This window comes from Bos indicus, chromosome 11, assembly GCF_029378745.1.
Source record: "Bos indicus isolate NIAB-ARS_2022 breed Sahiwal x Tharparkar chromosome 11, NIAB-ARS_B.indTharparkar_mat_pri_1.0, whole genome shotgun sequence".
NCBI classification, from domain to species: domain Eukaryota; kingdom Metazoa; phylum Chordata; class Mammalia; order Artiodactyla; family Bovidae; genus Bos; species Bos indicus.
Window position 1 is genome coordinate 97,933,713 of NC_091770.1, and position 22,533 is coordinate 97,956,245.

Genomic DNA, 22,533 nt, shown 5'->3' on the forward strand with positions numbered 1-22,533 from the left:
AGGTGAGCACCATTACGAGCCCCAACATCACATAACTGGTAAGGTAGCCAACCTAAGACGTGGACCTGGCCTGTCAGCCTCTAGAGCCCAGGGTTTTTGATTACCCTGAACTGCCCACTAACTTTCTAGGTCCTGAGCACCACACAAGGCCCCTTGGGAGGAGAATATATCATTGGAAGGACTGATGCTGAAGCTCCAATACTTTGGCCAGCTGATGCGAAGGGCCGACTCACTGGAAAAGACCCTGATGCTGGGAAAGATTGAAGATAGGAGAAGAGGGTGACAGAGGATGAGACGGTTGGATGGCACCATTGATTCAATGGATATGAACTTGGGCAAACTCCAGGAGATAGTAGAGGACAGGGAGGCCTGGCACGCTGCAGTCCATGGGGTCACAAAGAATTGGACACGACCGAGCGACTGAATTGCTTTCTTAGACCAGTGGGAACAAAAAATAGTTCTGATGTAGGTGCTCATACAGCAGGGCTGCCATGCTGCACCCTGCCACTAGGGGTCACCACCCAACATATTTCTTGAGAGCAGCTGAAACCTCCCAGGCAATGATTTTCAAAGTGGTCCCTGATGAGCAGCATCAAAGTCACATGAGAACTCGTCAAAAATGCATATTCTTGGCCCCACTGCAGACGTGAATCAAATGAGGGTAGGCCCAGCAACATGGTGTGTGTTGTTGTTTTTTGGAATTTTTTTTAATATAATTTATTTATTTATTTGGAGGTTTATTTTTTAATGGAATTTATTTTTTAATTGAAGGATAATTGTTTACAGAATTTTGTTGTTTTCTGTCAAACATCAACATGAATCAGTCACAGGTAGCAACCTGTTTTTACACCAGCCTTCCAGGTGATTCTGTGCACTGAGAACTGCTGCCCTGAGGCATCGGTTGCTCCTGACTGCTTATGTTCAGTTCAGTTCAGTTCAGTCGCAGTCATGTCCAACTCTTTGCGACCCCATGAAGTCCATCACCAACTCCTGGAGATCACTCAAACTCACGTCCATCGAGTCAGTGATGCCATCCAGCCATCTCATCCTCTGTCGTTCCCTTCTCCTCCTGCCCCCAATTCCTCCCAGCATCAGAGTCTTTTCCAATGATTCAACTCTTCACATGAGGTGGCCAAAGTATTATTCTACTGCAAGGAGATCAAACCAGTTAACCCTAAAGGGAATCAACCCTGAATATTCACTGGAAGGACTGATGCCGAAACGGAAGCTCCAATACTTTGGCCACCTGATGCGAAAAGCCCACTCACTGGAAAAACCCCGATGTTAGGAAAGACTGAAGGCAAGAGCAGAACGGGGTGGCAGATGATGAGATGGTTAGATAACATCACCGACTCAGTGGACATGAATTGGAGCAAACTCCAGGAGATAGTGGAGGACAGAGGAGCCTGGTGGCTGCAGTCCCATGAGGTCGCAAAGAGTCAGACACAACTGAACGACTGAACAACACTGATTTGCCTCAAAACAGAGTGCTCAAGCCTGTCCTTTGGCTGTTCTAGAGGAATGTGTGGCAGAAGAAGTTGGGTCTGTAGTTCAACCAGGTTGGTCTTCCCCGAGGGCCCAAGGCAAAGGACACTCATCCCCAGACTGGCGGTCCAGTGGTTAAGAATCTGCCTGCCAATGCAGGGGACACGGGTTCGATTCCTGGTCCAGGAAGATTCCACCTGCTGCTGGGCTACTAAGACCGAGCACCCTAGAGCCCGTGTTCTGCAACAAGAGAAACCACTGTAACAAGAAGCCCATGGACCACAGCTAGAGAGCAGGCCCCACTCGCCACAACTAAAAAAGCCCACACACAGCAACAAAGACCTAACGCAACCAAAATAAATAAATTTTTAAAAAAAGGACAGTCATCCCCCAGCTTCCCTGCTTCAGGCAGGGAGTTGCGAGCAGAGGCATCAGGAAGGAAAAAAGACAGGACCAGCACCCAGGAGTGCTCTGAGGCAGGGGAATGGCCAGTTTGCTGTGACTGTGGAAGCCCAAGGCAGGAAGGGGGCTGATGGGGGAGGAGGGCCCTGGAGGTGGAGAGACTGGGAGGGCCATGGGGATGAGCCGGTGCCAGTGATGGGCTGCTTCTTGGGGGAGAGGCAGAGTGAAAGGGGACCCCCAGCGAGCCGGGTGCCTGGATGGGTGAAATGCCACTCCGAGAGGGGCCCCCGCTTTAGGCAGGCAGGAAAGGGTGAAGGGAAAGACGCTGAGGTTTGGCTTTGCATCTGGTGACAGCGAGACGGGCGCGGTGGCTGGCTGAGGGTGGACATATGGGTCTCACGTTCAGGAGTCGGGGGGCGTGCAGCATTAACGATCGCAGAGTAGGGGGCTGCGGGGATGTGGAAGAAGCGCTGGGCCGGCCCGGGGGGCCCGGGGGGCGCCTCACCACTTTGTTCTCGTAGAGCACCAGCCCGTAGTTGTGCGGCACGAGGCTGAAGCGGTTCCTCCACTTCTTGTTGTCCTCCTGGTACTGGAAGAGGTTCCCCGAGAAGATGATGCGCTCCTCCAGGGGCACCTGTGGGCGGCAAGGGGCGGGGAGTGAGGCCGTCCGCCCTGACCTCACTCCTCACCGAGGCCTCCGAGGCGGCGCGGCGTCACACCCATTTGGCAGATGGGGAAAATGGGGCTGGGGAGCAGCGAAGGCCCCCACCCCACTCTAGGTCCAGCCAGAGGCACTGTGATGCCGGGACTAGAGCGCAGGCCAAGCACTGTGACGGGGGAGCCAGGCAGGACCCCGCCCCGTCCTGGCCCCAGCAGACACGGCGGCCTCCTCGGGACGGTCTCCAGAGCCCAAGGCAGGCTGCTTCCCCGTCCACTCCCCCTGCAGTGTGACTGTGCCACGGTCACTCCGGCTGGAGGGGACAGGCCCGCAGGCACCTGCTCTGGGCCTGTTTCCCCTCAGGGCAACACAAACTTGACGGAGGTGGTGCCATAGAGCCTCCCCAGCTCTGACAGGTGACAAGATGGTCTCCACAAACCCGGATGGGGGAGGAGGGGACTTCAGCCCAGAGTGTTCCCATCTGACCAACACCCTGGCAGACTCGTGCCCAGCGTGGGCAGCAGAAACACTGAGACCTCCCTGCAAAGCCCTAGCTTTGACTCTACCACAGCCTCAGTGTGACTTCAGGCCTGCCCCATCACGTCTTTGAGCCTCAGTTTCCTCATCTGTAAAATGGGACAGTGACAGCCGCAACGACACGTGCAGGGATCATGCAGGCAGTTGGCACCGGGCAGGCAGTACAATACACAGGAGCTGCCATGACCACTACTGGGGTTCTGTCTACGTCAGTCTCCCGGCTCCTCAGACTGACATTTGGGTAGGGGGAAGGGAGAATAAACAGCCTGAGCACCGGGGAAGCTTCCGGAAAGGAGATAACAGGAGGCCAAGAGGGAACAGCCCTGCTCCTGGGTGGGAGGAGCGCAGGAGTCAAGGGTTCCTGTCTCTCAGAAGCCTCCGTCTGCTCTACAATATGGGGCCTTCTGCAAAAGCAACATGTGTCCTGTGTAATAAAGGGAGAAGGTATAATTTGACTGGGGCCTAACCTCTCCTAGCTTCGGAGCTCTGCAGCTGCAGTCAGAGGTGAGCAGCCTCTCCCAAGGCATCCCCCACCCCCAGGCCTGTCTCCTCACCAGGCCTCTTCTCCCCAGCAACCTCCCTGCCACTCTTGAGGGGAAATGCCAAAACATTCCTGGAAAATGAGGGCCCATTGTACTCAAACAATAGGACCCCGAAGACTGCTTCCTACCCAGGGACAAAAATATTTACAGGAAAAGAAAATGGTTCCCCCCTCTCCACCAGGCACCCCCTCCCCACCACACCACCGACAGTGGGCTTTCCCCCGGGCTACATGGTCTATATTTAGACTGGGGCCTACTCTCACTCCAGCTCCTGAGCTCCGGTCTCTGTGAGAGAGAAAGAAGGAGCACAAAGAGCTCTCCAGACACCCGGGCAGACCCTTGTTCCCCTGGGTCTGCAGCCTCCACTCTGGCTTAGAGCCGGAACTCACTCAGGCCTCCCCGGGTGAGTGGGGCTCGGCACCCTGCCCCCTAAAGTCCACCCTCAGATCCTGGACAGCCCGTAATGGCTGGTTGGTTGGTTTACAGATGTGGGTTTGGGTTTTATTTTTAAGACTTTCAAACGGCAGAGTCGTGTTTCCACTGGAAGGTCTGCAGGAAGTGGAACCCAGGAAACAGCCCAGGCCAAATATTTTGCACTCTGCAAAGCTCTCTGATGCCACTGACGGGCATCTTCGGGGAACGGTGAGAGCACAGGCCCCCAGGCTCCGGCAGCCTACACCCTGGGAGCCTGGACAAGCAATTCTACCTCCCTGAGCCCCGGTGTCCACCTCTGGGAGGGGCGCCGGGTCATAATCACAGTCCCGCTGAGCCATGTCATGCCAGCTGATGAGCAGCACCCACGCAAAAGAACTGTTGTTTTTACCACTACTATTACTATATTAATTGTAGTATTATTTCTAACAATTTATGTGATGATGATAATGATTTCTATTGTTACCATGACTTAGCCTCATGATGGTCAGTTTTGTGAGTGGCAAATGGGACCCAAAATCCCTCCTCTTCTGAAACTGTGGCTGATTTCATATTAGTCTTCCTGCTGACACGTTGCATCTATTTTCTGACCATGAACACTCAACCTGATGAGTGTGAAAGGCGCTTCTCAGGCAGGGTAAATGCTGAATGCATCATGCAACCCCGCTCCTGTCTTGGGTTATTAGAATTCAGGCTGCCTGTGACATTTCCTTCCAAATAGGGGAGCAAGCAGCCCACGGGAAGCAGCTCTCTGAGGTGGGTCCAAAGCCCTCTCTGCTATCACATAGGTATACCCCTGCCAGACACCCAGGCCACAGCTGCCCTCTGCTGTCACAGGTCGGCAGGTTGCCATCACAACAGGAGACCAGACAGACTTTCCTGGGCCCCAAATCAGAGTGATAGGTGATGCTCTGACACACAGCCTGACATTCCCTCCACCCAGGCAGGCTAGGGGTCAAGGCAGAAAGAGGAATCAAGTCAGGAATCTGGAACCTGGCTTGAGTCCTGCCCTCCACCATCCCAAGCAAGCCATGGGCTCACCTCTGGGCCTCTGCACATGCCACCGCCTGGGTCTGATATTCCTTCTCCCATCAGGTCTTTAGCTGGGATGGCCCTTCTTCCAGGAAGCCCTCCCAGACTACCCAGACAAGGGCCCACTGCAGCACCCCCAGAAACAGCCAAGGCCTGGCTTCTCACCCCAAGTGCTCAGCCCCACCGGTGCCGCCTGTCCCCCACTTCCTCAGTGCCATTCCCACCCCGATGCCAGGGGTGACCACAGGATCCCCACCCTGGGAGGCTCTACTAGCCTCCTCTGGCCCATTCTGACCCCCCAGTGGGGAACAGGCAGCTTCCTGGACAAACCTTTACTGTGCAAACATAACCCTACCACTGATAAGAGGCTAATGACAAGGCCAGAAACGATGACACGTCAGCCAAGCATCTGTCCAGCCCCAGGCACCTGGCCCACAGATCTTTAATCCTCACGGCCACCTGGCACGGGAGGTGTGCCAATCCCCATTCACAGGTGAGTAAACTGAGGCCCCATGAGGTGAGCTCATTAGCTCGAGGGCACGTAGACTCTAAGAGGAGGAGCTGGGCGTGGACCAGGCCTGTCAAGACGACTCAGAGCCCCAGCCCGGCAGGAGGAGGGTCTGGCTCTGGGAGGAGGCACCCACGGGGACATCGATGCCACAACCAGGTCACCTCACTATTCAGAAGCCGGGGTAGGGCGCTCAAAGACCATCCAGCAACCATGGGAAACAGAGGCCCAGAGAGGGAAGGATCCTTGCCCAGGCCCTCGGAGGCCGCCCCGCCTCTGCCCAGCGCCTCTCACCTTGCGCCAGAGCAGCTGGGCCTGTGGCAACCCAGTGCCCTCGATCTCATGTCGCATGCTGTTGAAGAGGGCCACGCCATACTGGTCTTCGTAGAATCGGAGGAACTCCGTCAGGATCTTCCCGGTCTTCTCTGAAAGGGAAGGATAAACGGGCTCTGAGGTTGGCATGACTGCTTCCAAGCAGTGACCAGGGAGGGGCATCCGCCTTGCCCCAAATCCCAGCTCATAAAACCGTCCACACGGGCTCCGCACTCACATCTGCGTTGCATTTCTGGCCGGGGAGGGGCCTTTCCCACACACGGCCGGGTGAGCCTCTGGGCGGGAAAAGGGGCGATGACCGTGACGGTCAAACCAACAGAGACACAAGAAACCGACAGACAAGTGAAAAGATGCTCAGCCTCCCCAGCCAGCAAATGAACGCAAACGGGAAGATTTCCTTTTCCCCATCAGCTGGAATGCGGAGAATAGGCACTTTAACCGGAGCTGGGGGAGTGGCAAGATAGGACTGCGTGTTTGGAGGAGGAGGGTGGTCGTGTGCACAGTTCTAAGTGTGCATGGGGGCCCTTGCTCCTGTAGGAATCCAGCCCACAGAATGCACCAGAAATTGCCAGAAACAAGCCAACTGTGCATGGGGGGGTGGGAATGATTCAATACCCAACAGTTCACTCAGGTCGGACAGAAGATGAAGGGGACCTGGGTACACGCAACAAAAGGAGGTGTCCGCGCTCTGCCACGTCAGGAGCTCTGCAGACTCCCACGTTGAACAGCATCGCATTTAAGATTATTCCTGTAGGTGCATGTGAGTTATTTACCCTTGGGGACCTCAAAGAAGAGGTCCAGGAGGCAGCACTCCAGGCTGCTAAGGGCGGCACATCTGAGTGTGGGAATGAGAAGCAGAAGGAGAGTTTCAGGTTCTGCGTTATTCATTTGTTTAGCATTTGAATTATTTTATGAGCATGACTCTTTTTGCAATTAAAAAAAAGATCAACATTCTAAAATGAACTCATCCACCGGATTAACTACCACTCTGCAGTCACTGGCTGTTGGCCTCTCTCTTCTGCTAAACCTGCTAAAGCAGGTTTTAAACAAAGAAGGGGATGTCCCAGGGGCAAGGGCAGGCCCGGCACTAGCTGCCCAGGCCTCCCCATGGACAGATGAAGAAACTGAGGTCCACAAAGGGTCATGACCCACACCAAGGGGCCTCCTCCTTGGCAAGCCTTCCCTGTCCTAACTAGCTGGACTTGGGTCTGTGCTGGCCTACTGTGCAGCTCCCCTCTGGGCCTCAGTTTCCCCCTGTACACTGGGAGAATCAACTCAATCATGGACAGGCCCTACCACCTCTAACAGTCTCGGACTCAAGGTTCCAAAGACCTGGTCCTTTCTCAAATGAAAAGGGGCTGACATGACGCCATCCTTCCCACCGCTGGTCCCTAGATAGCAAGAGTACCCAGGAGGACAGTGCTTCATTTAATCCTCTCAATAGCTCCATGGGGCTTCCCTGGTGGCTCATCAGTAAAGAATCTGCCTGCAATGCAGGAGTCACAGGAGACACAGGTTCAATCCCTGGGTCAGGAAGATCCCCTGGAGGAGGGCATGGCAATCCACTCCAGTATTCTTACCTGGAGAATCCCAGGGCCAGAGGAGCCTGGCAGGCCATAGTCCAAAGGGTTGCAAAGAGTCAGACATGACTGAAGTGACTTAGCATGCGTGCAATAGCTATATGGGGTATGGTTGGTGTCATCCGCGTTTACAGAGGACACTGAGACTCAAAGCGGTTAAGTCACTGACACAAGGTCACACAGCTAGTGAGTGAGACCGCTGGAATGCAGTCCTGGAGCCCAGGCTGAGAGGAGGTGCCACTCCCCACACCAAGGGTCTGTGGCAGATCCACTCCCTCCACCCCTTCCAGAGGCAGCTCAGCCCATGGGTCCCTCTTCACAGGCCTGTGCTTCCCTTCCTGGAACAAGCTCATGTCTGTTCAGATTCTGTTTTCAGGGTAGTAAGGGGAGAACAAATGAGGAATTTGCTTTGAATGCCTATTTTTTAAAGACCATAAACAACCAGAACTCTCTCAAAGGCCATGAGAATTGTTCTGAAAAACGATGAGGTGGGAGGGGTGGTGGGGGAAGAGATGGGGCGATGAACTGGGGCCAAATAGAGAAAACAGGATCGCAGACAAAGGTCCATGAAGTCAGAGCTACGGTTTTTCCAGTAGTCATGTACAGATGTGAGAGTTGGACCATAAAGAAGGCTGAGCACCAAAAAATTGATGCTTTTGAAGTGTGGTGCTGGAGAAGACTCTTGAGAGTCCCTTGGACTGAAAGGAGATCAAACCAGTCAATCCTAAAGGAAATCAGTCCTGAATATTCATTGGAAGGACTGATGCTGAAGATGAAACTCCAATAATTTGGCCACCTGATGCAAAGAGCTGACTCATTAGAAAAAACCCTGATGCTGGGAAAGATTGAGGGCAGAAGGAGAAGGGGATGACAGAGGATGAGATGGTTGGATGGCATCATTGACTCAATGGACATGAGTTTGAGCAAACTCCGGGAGATGGTGAAGGACGACAGGGAAGCCTGGTGTGCTGCAGTCCAGGGCTCACAAAGACTTGGACATGACTGAGAGACTGAACAACAAAGGAAAGCAGACAATAATAATATTAATAAAACATGTCATCATCAGAGTCGCTCCCTTTTATTAAGTGTTAACCCCAGTCGATGGGGTAGGAAGGTTTACATGCATGACCCCAAAGAATCTTCACGAAAACCCTAGGGAGTTGGTGCTATGGTTTGTCCATTTTAGGGATCAGGAGGGTGGCAGACCCAGGACAGGAGAACCAGGTTCTCAGCCTCCAGCCCAGGCTTTGGTCCCAACCCTGCCTCAACAGACACCCAGTGGGCACTCTCCCAACAGGCAAGATGGGTAGGTTTGGCCCTTGGATCTCAAGGGTCCTCTAGCCACAGCTCCAGGATGCCTGCCTCGGCCCTGGTGCACCCAGCCTGATACAGCATCATATCCAGAGGGGCCAGGAACTGCTCTGACCCTTGGGGAGACACCCCCAGGAGGAAACTCCCATCCTGTGCCAGGAACTCAAACCCAGGTCTGCCTGACTCATAGCATGCTCCTAGCTGCCAAGTCAGCAAAGCCCAGACATCACATCCAGGCAGGGAGTGTCTGGGTGCAGAAGGCCCCAGGCTGGACTGGGGAGGACAGGAAAGGGAGGGCCCAGCCAGGAGAAGGCCCAGGAATCACCCTTTCAAGGGGCATCGAGGCCCATGTCGGGTGGGACTGTGGGTTGGAGAGGATGCCAAGAAGTGAAAAACAACGAGGTGACCCAGATGGGGCCAGAAGGCAAAGGTGAGGCCTGAAGCAGTGGAACTGAGAGGGGCAGAGTAGGGGGAAGAAGGAAATTCATCTCTCGTGCTGGGATGCAGACGAGTTATCCAAGTGAGGCTGTGGGACCAGAGTCCAGGAGGGGAGGGCACGAGCAGCAGGGGGAGAAGTCACCTGGCAGAGAATGGAGAGGGGAGAGGCGGAAATGTGGGGTGCCTCACTCAGAGGGAAGGAGAAGACGACCCCATGGGCCCTGGGCCCATCTCACCCAGCTGCGATGACAGATGTGCCTTGCCACTGGAACTCGAGGACCATACATACCTGGACCTGTTTTCAAATAAATTCTTTGCCATTTAGGATTCCAGAAGCAAACAGACTGGAGAACACGGGATCTCTCAGTGATTCAAATCTGCTCCCCAACTTGGGAGCCTAATGGATGGGGAGACAGAGGGAGGCTGGCCTCTAAGGACTGAGTACGAACCCTAGGAGGGGGGCGCCTGGCACAGGCAGGGGCTGAGCCAAGCAGTTACTGAGTGCCCACTTCTGGGCCACACCCTGGGGGGCTGTGGACCAGGCTGGGCGAGAGATCAGGGACTAGAAGGAGGGTCCCGACACAGCGCCAGGGAACTGGGGAGCTCAGCTGAGGTCTGGCAGCAGAGGAGGCACTGTAAAGGGAAGATCGAGGGGGAAGAGGGCCGCGGGTGGCTTCTTGGTAACCCCTAAGCCCACTCCTGAGAGATGTCCTAAGACAACTTGGAGGAACCGCCACGTGCTGGTGCAGAGGATGAGGAGTTGGGGGGCGAGATGTCGGGGCTGGAAAGACCTCCGGGAGGAAGGTGGGGTAGGGGGTCCAGTCGCCTCCAGGGACAAACAACTCCCAGGGAGGAGTCCTGAAAAGTGTCCCTAGCAGCCCCTCCGGCCAGATGCTGCTGAAAGAGGATGTAGGTGGGCATCCCGGCCTGGAGAAGGCTCCTCCGGCCTGCAAAGCTCCAGTAGGGGTAGGAGGGTCACAGCCTGGGCAGCCCTCTCCCTGTAAAAACCACTCAGCACCCCACTCTCTCTCCCTCCTTGCCCCCCTGCAGCGGTGAGCTCCCTGGAGTCACCAGAGGGGTTTTATGACTCAGTGTCCCTTCCTGGTGTCTGTGAGTGGTCCCTGAGACCTGAAGTGTCCCTCTCTCCTTCACGCCTGCCTGTACGAGTTCTTCCTGCTCTCCCCCCATGGCTTCTGGAGACACCACAGGCCAGGGATTCGGGGCCTCATCACCCCAAAGGGCTTCCCCAATTACTCAGTGATAAAGAATCTACCTGCCATGCAGGAGACCCCGCTTTGACCCCTGGGTTGGGAAGATCCCCTGGAGAAGGGAATGGCAACCCACTCCAGTATTCTTGCCTGGAGGATTCCATGAACAGAGGAGCCTGGCGGGCTACAGTCCATGGGGTCGCAAAAAGTCAGATACAACTAAGCGCCTGAGCACCAACACCCCGAAGGGGACTGTGAGCCAGAGAGGGTGAGGGGCTCACCTGAGGTCACACACCCAGACCAAAGCAGTTAGGGTTCTAGCCCACACCCCGCTGACCCCTCCTGATGCCAGGCTCTGACCACTGCCCACAGGGCATCCCTCCCCCGAGAGGGCGGGGTGGGAAGGGTTGCCCAGCAACCAGGTTGCTTCTGGGAGAGGCTAAAGAGGACAGAGTGCCGGCCTCACCCACCTTTGACACTTTCCCACACATCTCCTCCTTCCTTTCCTGCACTGACTCAGGCCTAGGTGCTGTCAGATAAAGAGATACGAGGGTAACGACAGAGCCCACCTTCCCACCTCAGGCCCCATGAGGCGGCCAGAATCCCAGTCCTGAAGACCCCGGTCCCGTAAGCTATCCAGCTCTCTCAGAGCCTCAAGTCGCCCATCTGTAAAATGAGCACACCCAGAATCCAATTCCAGACCTCCACAAACGTGGCTGCTATAATCGTAATCAACCTTGAATATTCATTGGAAGAACTGATGCTAAAGCTTCAATACTTTGGCTACCTGATTCAAAGAGCCAGCTCATGGAAAAGACCCTGATGCTGGGGAAGATTGAGGGCAGGAGGAGAAGGGGGTGACAGAGGATGAGATGGTTGGATGGCATTACCGACTCAATGGACGTGAGTTTGAGCAAGCTCCAGGAGATGGTGAAGGACAGGAGAGCCTGGCATGCTGCAGTCCATGGGGTCGCAAAGAGCCAGACATGACTAAGCGACCAAATAACCACAATCATGGTGCTCAGAGACTGCTTGGGAGTTTTTTTTTTAATTATTTATTTTAATTGGAGGCTAATTACTTTACAATATTATAGTGGTTTTTGCCATACATTGACATGAATCAGCCATGGGTGTACATGTGTTCCCCATCCTGAAACCCCCTCCCAACTCCCTCCCCACCCTATCCCTCGGGGTCATCCCAGTGCACCAGCCTTGAGCACCCTGTCTCATGCATCGAACCTGGACTGGCGACTGTTTCAAATACGATAATATACATGTTTCAATGTTATTCTCTCAAATCATCCCACCCTCACTTTGCTTGGAAGTTTTATTAGCAGGTATAGCTTTCATAGTTTGAAAAAATCCAATAATGACATTAAAAAAAAAAAAAGGACCAGGAAGAGAATCACAAAATAATAAGGATCAGTAGCTCTTCAATAAACAAAAACCTGACAAAGGGAGGGCTCCCGAGGAAGAAGCAGCTGCACAGAGGTGAGGAGGTGAGGACACTGGCCTTGTGCAAGGCACATGTGGGAACCCGGGCTCCCACCTGACCCTGGGGGGACTCCTGGGGCACCGGGGCCAATCGCTGGGCCCTCCTGGGGCCCCCTCCCAGCACCTCCTGCCGAATAAGGAGGCAAGCTCTCCCCACTCAGACACAGGGCCCCATGCACACCCCCAAAGTCTTCAAATGGCCTGGAGGTGAATATAGGTAAATAAATCCTCCATTTACAAGGGAATAAACCAAGGCCCAGAAAGGTTAATGGTTTACGAAAGGTCATGCCACTCATCAGTTCACAAAAGCTCCTGAGCACCTTCCTGGGGTTGTCATGGAACCACCTGTGGGGGTCGTGATTTCTTTATGAGCCCAGGAGGACAGCCCCTGAAGTCTGGGGCTCTGTGCCCAGCCACCACTGTGTTCTGCGACCCCAGGGAGCCACTGCCCACCCACGGCCTCTACCTCGAGGCAATGTCCACAGCGTGAAGGCAGTGGGCTCCGCTGGGATCTGAAGAGGCCACTGCCCAGCACGTCGGGGCCAGGGTGAAATACACACAACTCTCTCCCCCGACCTGGAGGCTGTTTTGGAGCCAAGCCTTGAAGCAAGTTGGTTGCATCCTTATCTCTGATTCTTAGCAGGACTGGAACCGTGGATTAATGGCTCTCGAAAGGCCATCTCACTCACAGTCAACAAACTGTGCACCTCTGGAACCATTGAGGGTGACCCGGGGGACCCTCCTTACCCTCTAGTCTTCCTGACTCGGACCCTCAGCACTAACTCCCAGAGGGGACCAGGGTGCCTCGCCATGCAGGACTTCGGCACGTTCAACCCCTCAGGTAATGCTGAGAGATCCTGTCACTTCCCCTTTATAGACAGGATAACTGAGGTGCAGGGAGACTTGGAGACCTTCTGAAAGACACTCAGCTTAGAAGGTGAAAGAAGTAGATTCTAAACCTAGTCTCACACCAAAGCCTGCACAAACCCCCACCTCGTAAAGCCTCTTCATTCCCAACACAATTTCCAAAGCCTGTCTTACACTTTCCTGCTGGGTCTCCACCTGCTCCCAGAGGTGGGCAAGGCAGGTTTTACAGTCCCATTCTACAGATAAGGAAACCAAGGTTCAGAAAGGCAAGGTGACTTTTCCAAGGTCACGCAGCTGGCGACAATCAGAGCCAAGAGTGGTCTGGGGGTCTCCAGCCCCTGTCTGGTGGAACCGGCAGGGAACCTTCACTCCTACTGGGAACTCGCTTGTCCATCTGCTCTGGACCTCAACCTTCCTACTGGCAAAATGGGTGGGTGGGTTCCTATCAGCTCAGCTGATCTAAAATCTCAACGACAATCTAATCAGTGCTGTGCTGGCCCCAGAAGCTGACTGGGGTGCTGGTCTCAGCACCGTATCTGAGCTGCTGGTGAGTCAGCTCGGAGTGGGAGTTGACCACAGTCCCCTCAGGCTGGACGGGAGAACTGGGGTGAGGGGAGCAAGACTCAGCATCACCCCTCACTTGCCAACTCAGCACCATCTCCACTGGGCATGCAGCTCTGGGCTTCAACTCTGCTCCCAATATGCTGTGTGGCTTGGTCAAGGCACTTCCCTTCTCTGAGCCTTTGTTTCTCCCTCTGCAAACAGCACACCAGTATCTGCGTAGTCAGTTTATAAGATCATTGGGTTAAAGAGTGCTTCCCAGGTGGCTCAGCGGTAAAGAATCTGCCTGCCAATGCAGGAGATGCAGATTCAATCCATGGGTTGGGGAGATTCCCCTGGAGGAGGAAATGGCAACCCACTCCAGTATTCTTGTCGGGAGAATTTCATGGACAGAGGAGCCTAGCTGGCTACAGTCCATGGGGTCACAAAGAGTCGGACACAACTCAACACACACTCACGGGCTAACGAGCAGAATACACTTCATCTTGGCGAGGGGGAGGTGTGTCGCTAACAGGGCCCCTTTTAAGCACCTCCTGTCCAAGCTTCCTCTAAGCCAGGGAGAGGCCCTTGAAACAGGGGCTGGGCAACCCTGGCCTGGCCCAACCTCAGGGCCAGCACCAGCAGCAGGCAAGGCAGCCGGAAGCATGTTAATCTCTGATTTTCCAAACTGACAACATTAAGGATCACGCTACTTCCTGCACTCAGATAGCGGGGGCTGGGCAAGAAGTCGGAGAGGCCCTGAGGTGGCCTGAAGTCCCCTGGAAACTCTGGGGGCCATTGTGCCCAGAGAGAAGGGGCTTGCTGAGCTGACGATGGGAGGAAAGGCTATAGGGGTCCGCAGAGAACAGGCCCAGAAAGGTGCGCCCCGAGAGCCTCCATGCCAAGCTCAGGAGATGCTCTGCCTTCTCGTGGACCTCCCAAGCCCAGCACACGCCACACCTGTGTCATGTGGACCATCGCCCAGACCTTCAGCTCAGCCCTGGAGAGGTGGTGTCTGAACTGGAGGAATGTTTCCGATGAGGAGGCCCAGCCCCAGAGAACTGAGCCCTGCCCAGTCCCTCAACTGGGGAGCAGCAGCGGCCGATCTGGGACCCGCCTCCACGCTGACAAGGTGCTGGGAGGAAGGGGACGATCACAAGCCAAGATCGCATCAGCCCTGGCCCAACCCTGGGGGCCTCACACTGGTCCCAGCCCTGGACTGTCCCGAGCTGAGGGCACCGTGCCAGACCTGACCCTGGCTCATCCGGTCCCTCCAGTGGGTTCGGGGGCCACACCTCACCCATGAGGCCAGCCGGGTTTCAGGGCTGAGAGATTTGCGGACTGAAACCAGCACCCTGCAGGGCGGAGCAGGCCCACAACCTGCCTGCCTGGTTCCCAGAGCACTGCGGGGGGCTGGAGGGGGTGGGGAGGCGGGCAGGCAGCCAGGGATACCAACCCCACCCAGAGCCAAAGGAACAGGAGAGGTGGAGTGGGGGCAGGGACCGAGCTTGCCTGCGTCAGAGTGCTCCAGAGTGCCTCCATCTCCATCACCTGGGAGAGCAGGACAAGCGAGAGGGCCAGAGCACTAGGGACACTCTCCAAAGGCCACACAGCAGGTTCCGGCAGAGCTGGGTCGGCATGCCAGCCCCCATGATGGCCCAGGGCTTCTCTGCTCCATCACCCCATTATCATTATTAACACATAACCGCAGCGGCCACGTGCTCGCAGCCCCGCTGCACCCAGGTTCACACGAGTCATTTGATGTGTTGTCCTCATTCTATAGAGGAGAAAACTGAAACTCAGAGAGGTGAAGTGACTCCTCGGGGGACACACAGCTTGTCAGTTATAGGGACCCAGAACAGTCTGAGTGTTAACAGGGAACCAAAGTTTGGGCGAATGCATCTCACCTCCACCTTGCAGACTGCCAGCCACTGGGGCTTCTCACCACACTGGCCGGGTGGGTGGCCACGGTCAGACAGGCTGACAAGGCTCCCACTCAGGGCCTGTAATCAGGGGCAAAGCCAGGAAGAGGGGGGTAATGACAGGCTCCATCGGCCAGCAGGGGAGGGGGTCTGGCAGCCCGCCCGTGAGAAAAGCCTGAAACAGTAGCTAGAATCCTGCAGAGCCAAAGGCAAGAAGAGAGCAGGACAACTGGGCGCCCCCAAGGGGGACAGCCGAACCCCCTGAAGGGGACAGTGCCCAGAGAGGGCTAGGGGCCGATCCAGGGTCACCCCACTCCTGAGCGCTTATGCCCCCCAGCACACGGCCATCAGGGTGGTGGGCTTCCTAACTGACTCGGGGCTGGTCAAGAGGCCAGAACAGCTCAACCCAGACTACACCACTAGTCACTGCCTACCCTCGCCCCAGCCCAGGCCCCCTCCCAGCTTATTCCTGCCACAGCCTCCAAATTTCCCCCACCTCCACTCCTGGCTCGCTCCCTGTCCTTCCCACACACAGGAGCCACAGGGATCTTTTTGTTAGAACTCTCACACTGAACCTCCCCTGCTCAAACGCGTCCCTGGCTCCCACTGCCTTGAAGACAAAGATCCAGCTCCTCAGTGCACCTGCAGACCCTGAACGCCCTTCCTCACCGTGGGGTTCCCCCAGGTCAGGGATACCCCTCCTCCTCACTCTCCAATGCCCCTTCCCCCCAGGAGGTCCCCAGGCTGGATGGGACCTCCACCCACTCCCGTAGCCTCCCTCATCTCCAGTGATCTCAAGGTGGGTAAGGCCTGTTCCCTCTCTGATGCCCCCAGACAGCACCCACCACATCTGGAACTGACCTGGCACAAAGGAGGAACCGACAAGGAGGAAACCCAGAGGGAGAGGCCAGGTGGGGAGCCGCCACCCCATTGAGCAATACAGCTCCCCACACACGCCCCAGAGATTTCTCACCGCAGAAAGGAATGCCCAATGCCCAACCCGGGAGCTGCAGCAGGGGTCCCAGGACTACGAGAAAGTGCCCAGCGCCCTCCTCCCCAAGGAAGGGGGCTGCCACCCTCGAAGCTTCCTCCCGACTGGCCTCAGGCGCCCCAAAGGGACCCTCTGCTGGGTACCCCTTCCCTGGGGCCAGTTATGAACAAGGAAAGGTATCTTCCCATAATCTGGCAGCCCATGGCCCACCACGGCCTGGGAATGACTGACCCCTGACCGTGCGCTGGCCCCATGCCTCACGTGGAGATGAAAACGGCCCTGGGAGGGAGGGTCCTCACCACCCCACCCCCACCCACCGTGTTCAGTGTGGGAAATGGAAGCGTGGGGGCAGTTAGGGAGCTCACCTGGCATCACACACCTGGTGAGGCATGATGCCAACTGGAGATGCCCAGCCCTGCAGGGGGACTTGTCACAGAGCCCTGGCCGAGCCCCGGGAGGTGGGGACATCTGTCACCCTCCCCTGCAGAGGAAACAGAGGCTGTGAGACCTGCTGGTTTGTCCCAGGTCAGCCAGCTGTCAAGGGCTGGAGCCCAACTCCAAGCTAGGACCTGAACCCAGGCTCTCGGGCTGTGGCAACACATGGGAAACAGTCACACCAAGCCCTTCTTAAAGGATCTCACTGGACCTCGGAGACCAAAGTTCATCCATTGCTGAACTCTCAGCACCTGCCACAGGGCCTGGAAAACTGCCCCCAGTGAACACACCAAGCCAGACTGGATCCAGGCTCTCAGTCCTGCCTCCCTCCCCAGTGCCTTGTATTGCACCCTCTGCCTGAAGCTCCCTTGCCCCTCGTTAATACAGTTCAAACTCTTAGCCAGACCTCATTTCCTCCATCACAGGCTCTGCAGTTTCACATTTGCATGTAATTATAATAATAAGTGGGGCATGAGCTAATGCATGCAACACTTAGCCCAGTGCCAGGCACAGAGGCAGCTGCCATATGTGTTAACAATTATCATCTACGTTATTTCCTTTAACCCTCACCTAGAGCTTCCCTGGTGGCTCAGACAGTAAAGATTCTGCCCGCAATGCAGGAGACTTGGGTTCCATCCCTGGGTCGGGAAGACCTCCTGGAGAAGGAAATGGCAACCCACTCCGGTATTCTTGCCTGGAGAATCCCATGGACAGAGGAGCCTGGCGGGCTACAGCACATGCGGTCGCAAAGAGTTGGACACGACTGAGCAACTAATACTTTCACTTTCAGAGTTAACTGTTAAACCCATTTATAGAGGAGGAAAGGGAGGCTCAGAGAGATGAAGTGATTTCCCCAGCATCACAGAGGTATGAGCAAAACCAGGACACAAAGCCAAGCCAGGCTCTGCTCACCGCTCTACCCCAGTATCGAGAACTGTGCAGGCCATGGAGAAGGCGCTCAGGAGTCCTCAGTGACTCTCTCTGACACATTCCCCACTCGCCCAGCAGCTCCCCAGGTCAGGCTGGCACCTTGGTCACGTCTGTAAGCCAGGTGCCCAGCACAGCACCATTGTTAGGAGAGGAGAGCGGGTTTCTCACAGAGGCAGGTGTGTTCCAGGGCCGAGCTTGAAGCAAGAAGCAAATCTGAGCTGCCAATGGCCTCTCTGGGCTTAGTTTTCTCATCTATAAACCCCGTGGATGGAGGAGCCCGGTGGGCTACAGTCTGTAGCCTCGCAGAGAGTCAGACACAATTTAACAACTAAACAACAACAAAACGGGCATAAGATGAGAGTCTTGCCCTCAGCTCACCTGGTGACCTGGGGTCCTCAGGAGACGACAGTTTCTGTTAACAGTCAAAGCGCAAGGTTCGTGGCTATGATCATAACCTTCAGCACCTACGAAAGTCCTGCAGGAGATATTGGGTTTTGCTGCTAACAAAGGGCCACATGAGCCTTATGAAGGTTTGTAGCTGTTATCATAACCTTCAGCACCTGTGAAAGCCCTGCCCTGGCGTGTTCCCTCGCTAACGGGCCAGGCACATACGCTGATCAGGCCACTGGACTTGGGAAGGGCTCTGTGAAATCCAAGTCCAAGCTCTCCACTGGGCAGATGAGAAAACTGAGGCTGCAGGAGCAGGGAAGAGGCAGCCAAGGCCCAGCTCCCCGTGAGGGCAGTGAGGGAGTCAAATCCAGGGGCTTCAGTGCCCAGCGAGGGAACCTGCCTCTGGTCTTGGGGGTCTCTGGCCTGGAACGCTCTCCCAGAGCCCACCGTCTCCGCCTGGCCCTCAGGACCACCCCCCAGACAAATCCAGTCCCCTGGAAACTCCACCACCACAGCCCCTGCTTCTCCTGGGGGCTTTTTGCAAGTGTCATGACTGTATCACCACCCGCCACAGACAGAGACGCAACACCAGGCTTATATCTAGGCCAGGTGGGTGCTCGACAAACACGTGCCAAAGGAACAGCCCCTGGTGGGAGGTCACCCGGTTTCAGATGCCGAAACGGTGGCCCCGGAGGCCTGGGGAGGCGGCTAGCTGGGTCTCCCATTACGAAGGCAGCTTTGGGGCAAGGCAGCGGCGGGGGGTGGGCCAGGAGGAGCCGGCCAGGAGCGCTTACAAAGCTGCCTTTACAGCTCTTCTCACTTAGCAAATATTTAACCACGGCTCAGCGAGGCAGGTCTTCTGGTGGGAGAGTGTGTGTGCTGGGAGATCAGAGCTGGGAGCGGGGGAGGGGGCTGAAGTGAAGGCCCAGAGGAGTGCCCCCCACCCCAGAAAGGCAGAGCGCAGACCCGCCCACCGGGGACTGCCCTGACACCTCGAGGAGGAGGAGGCCACCTCAGTGGGAGGCAGAGGGAAACAAAAGCTCTCTCATCCCCTCCGGCCCCTCCCTCGCTGCCTGGCAGAGCCCCCAGTCGGCTGCGGGCACCACCCGACAGTTGGTGGCTTGTTCTGGGAGCCCAGACCCAGGAGTCCCTGCTCTCTGGGAACACAGACCCAAGCCGGGCGGGTGAAGAAGGGGTGCCCAGGGCCCCTGCAGCACCCTCCACCCAGGGCAGGACAGGGAGGGGGGCCCCCTTCCACTCCGGGGAGCACGTCTGGGATTGGGCTCCCCAGTCTGGTTTCCTGCACCAGACCTGCCACGGCCAAGGCCACATCCCAGGCCAACAGAGCCACTCAGGGAGGAAAGGAAGGTCAAAGGCCACCTGGAGGACCAACCTCCCACCCTGCCCACCTGGCTCCACGTCCCCCATCCTCCTGCCCCAGAGAGAGCCCTGGCTTGGGAGCCAGACAGACATGGGACAAGTCCTAGCCCAGTGGTCCGGGGCCTCGCCTGAGCCTCAGTATTCTCCTCTGTGGACTGGGGATAATTAGCTGTGGTCATCAGGCTGGGCACAGAGGCGGCTCATCTATGACGGTGATTTTGTAAACACTAACCTCCACCCGCCCAGTCCCTGTTCCTACTGGCTTCTCAGCAGCATCCCTCGCCTCCATGCTCTTCTTTTCTTCCTCACCATGCCCCCTGGAGCCTGAACCCTTATAACCTGGGGCCTGCCCACGGGTCACGACTGCCCTGAGGCCATGGTACCCCACGACACATGCCTGCTCTCAGCCCAAAGTGCAGAGTGCTGAGGCTGGACCAGGCACCCAGGGCCCTCTGCCACAGCACCCTCGCACTGGCAAGTGCCCGCCACAGGTCCACTGTCCCCTTAGCGCCCAGACTGGAGTTAAGACCCTGAGGTGCCCAGGCAGAGCTCACTGCCCAAGCCCTTCCTCCACGACCAGCCTGGCAACCAGCATCGCCACCCAGCCCCTCCCTGCAGCCACCAAGCAGCAGTCCACATCCTCTGTCGACCAGCTCAGGGTCAACCTAAAGGGTGGCGGGGGGCAGAGTCGGGGGCAGAGCCAAGGACAGGTGAGGGTCTCGGGGTTCCATCGTGCTGGCTGAGAAAGGTTTCGTGTCCTCATTCATTCATTCACTCAGCAACCACGGGGCACTGAGCATTCAGGAGTGAGTCAGACACACCCAGTCCCCATTGTCCAAAGGAGACAGACTGTCAACAAAACCTACAATGGGACACGGTAAGTCCCCAGCTGGGGGTAGCAGAACCCAGAGGAGGGATGGCTAACCCAGCCTGCAGGATCAGGGAAGACTTCCAGGAGGAGGTGGCCCCCGAGACATGAAGGGGTGCTGGTGAGGCGAAGGAGGACGGCTGGGCAGGGAGATCGTGCCAAGCAGAAGACACAGGGAAAGCACAGATTTAGACACGCATTCAGCGAAACATTCATCTTTTCCACACACATCTGTGAGTACCCTCCTAGGTCAAGAAGGGCACTTTCACAGAAGGGCGTAGTGTCAAGGTTCTGGAATTCAGTCTTGGTTCCAATACTAACCTCACTGGCTCACTAGCTGTAGGACTTTGGACATGGGGCTTAATTCTCTCTGAATTGCAGTTTTCTGGGCTGTAAAGTGGGAGGAAGAATAGTACCCACCTGGTCGGGTTTTCATAAGGATCAGGGAAATGAGGGAAGCCCCAGAGCCTCAGCATACGGGGGCCGGTGCAGTCAATGATGACGCCTGAACGACCCACAGGAGGACTTGCACCCGCTGGAGCGAGGGTGGCCACCAGAGGGGTGGTCAGGCGCGCAGTGGGGTCTTTCACAAGCTCAGGGGTCCCACAGTGTGTCCACCTGTGCTACCAGCCGTTTTCTGCGATGTGTTTCACGCCATGAAATGGGGACCAGAAAAACAGAACCAAAATAGCAGCTACCTGGCCCCTCAGCAGGCCGCTCTGAGGAAGGTGACACACTTGGGGTCCGCTCGTTTGGGGCCCTGGGCCCTCAGAGGTTAACCACTCAGAAAGGGAAATTCCATCTATCTGCTTATCCATCACTCTATCCCTCCCGCCTCCCTCTCTCTCTCTCTCTCTCTCTCTCTCACACACACACACACACACACACACACACACACACGTGCCTGCAGGGCTGGATCCCTGGGTCCAGGGGGGAGGGGGTGGGGGCAGGAGGGAAATCAAAGGTGGGGAGAAAGAGGAAGTGCACGGAGAAACATCAATGAAGATTCAGAAAGCAAACCCCGACAAACCGCAAGCCACCAGACCGTGGGGGACCACAGTGCGTCTGCTCCTCACCACGCGGTTTCTCGAGCTCCCTGTATCTCTGAGCCTCTGCTTCCCGCAGGTGGACTCACAGGTGGACAAGGCTACGGGCGAGGCTAGCTGGGAAAGTGCTTTGAATGAATACGTCTCGTATTCATACCGCGCTCTCTGTTTTTCCCTTTGTGTCTTACTGAATTGACTAAGACGTCCAGCTCAATGCTAATGAAAATACCTCTATGGTGTCAGCATCAAGTTTGCTCAGGCTTGTTCGGTATGTGACGAATGACACTGTAAAGGGCTGAGTACCAGGTAAGGACTGCTACAGGCAAGGAGGGAGAACTTAGCTCATCTCCCACAACAAAAGGGTTGGAAGATTCCCAGGGAAGAGCGATGCTATGGGAAGTCAGGCACAGTCATGCCCATGGAGCCTGTTCTGAGTGACCCACCACGGCAGACAGGATCCACAAGGGCCTTTCTATCTCGGGTGCCCAGCGGTGGGACAGGTGACCCTATTAGAGTAGGGAGCTCCCTGTCCCTGGAGGCATACAAGCAGGAGTCCGATGGCCAATTGGCAAGGAGGTTGCGGAGAAGATCCTGTCCCAGGAGGCAGGTTAGCAGTAAAAACAGATCTAGCTCTGCAACTGCCGGTGACCTTCCCAAACCTGTTTTTTTATCCATAAAATGGGGTAAGAATAGCATGCACCTCACAGAGCTCTTGTGAGGACTACCTCAGAATGTGTTTCTAGCACTCTGCCTGACCGTTGGAAGAGCCCAATGAATGCCAGCTACCGTTCTAATAACAAGCAATCACTAGTAAGTGCCAGTTACTGTGGCCAAAGCCTAACGGAAGAAGGGCTAAACCCAGACACACATCCCACACATTTCATCAGCTGATGCCCTCTGACACCACCCTTTTCTCTAAGTCCAAGCCAAGCTGCTTCCCTAGCTGCCTCGGGACCCAGACCTCTCCCCTGCTCCACCTATCTACCATCCATCCATCCATCCTCCTATCCATCACTCTATCCCTCGCTTACACACACACACACACACACACACACACACACACACACAGCTGCCTGCTGTGCTGGCTCCCTGGGTCCAGTGGGAAGTGGGGTGGGGGCCCGCAAAGGGAGACAAGCCCAGGGAAAGAGAGAGGAGGGAGAAGGAAGATGATCAACTCTGAAAATTAACTCATGAGCTTTGCTGC

At 56.1% G+C, this 22,533-nt stretch overlaps 1 protein-coding gene across 1 annotated transcript in view; it reads right to left on the reverse strand.

The window, feature by feature from the left end:
* NIBAN2 (niban apoptosis regulator 2) overlaps nt 1–22,533 on the reverse strand; it is a 52,497-nt gene that overhangs the window by 14,408 nt on the left and 15,556 nt on the right. Inside the window, exons 2-3 of the mRNA XM_019970880.2 lie at nt 5,891–6,021; nt 2,393–2,521 (exon numbers count right to left, since the gene is read on the reverse strand). Of these exons, the coding sequence (XP_019826439.2) occupies nt 2,393–2,521; nt 5,891–6,021 (260 nt within the window). The remainder of the gene's footprint in view (nt 1–2,392; nt 2,522–5,890; nt 6,022–22,533) is intronic.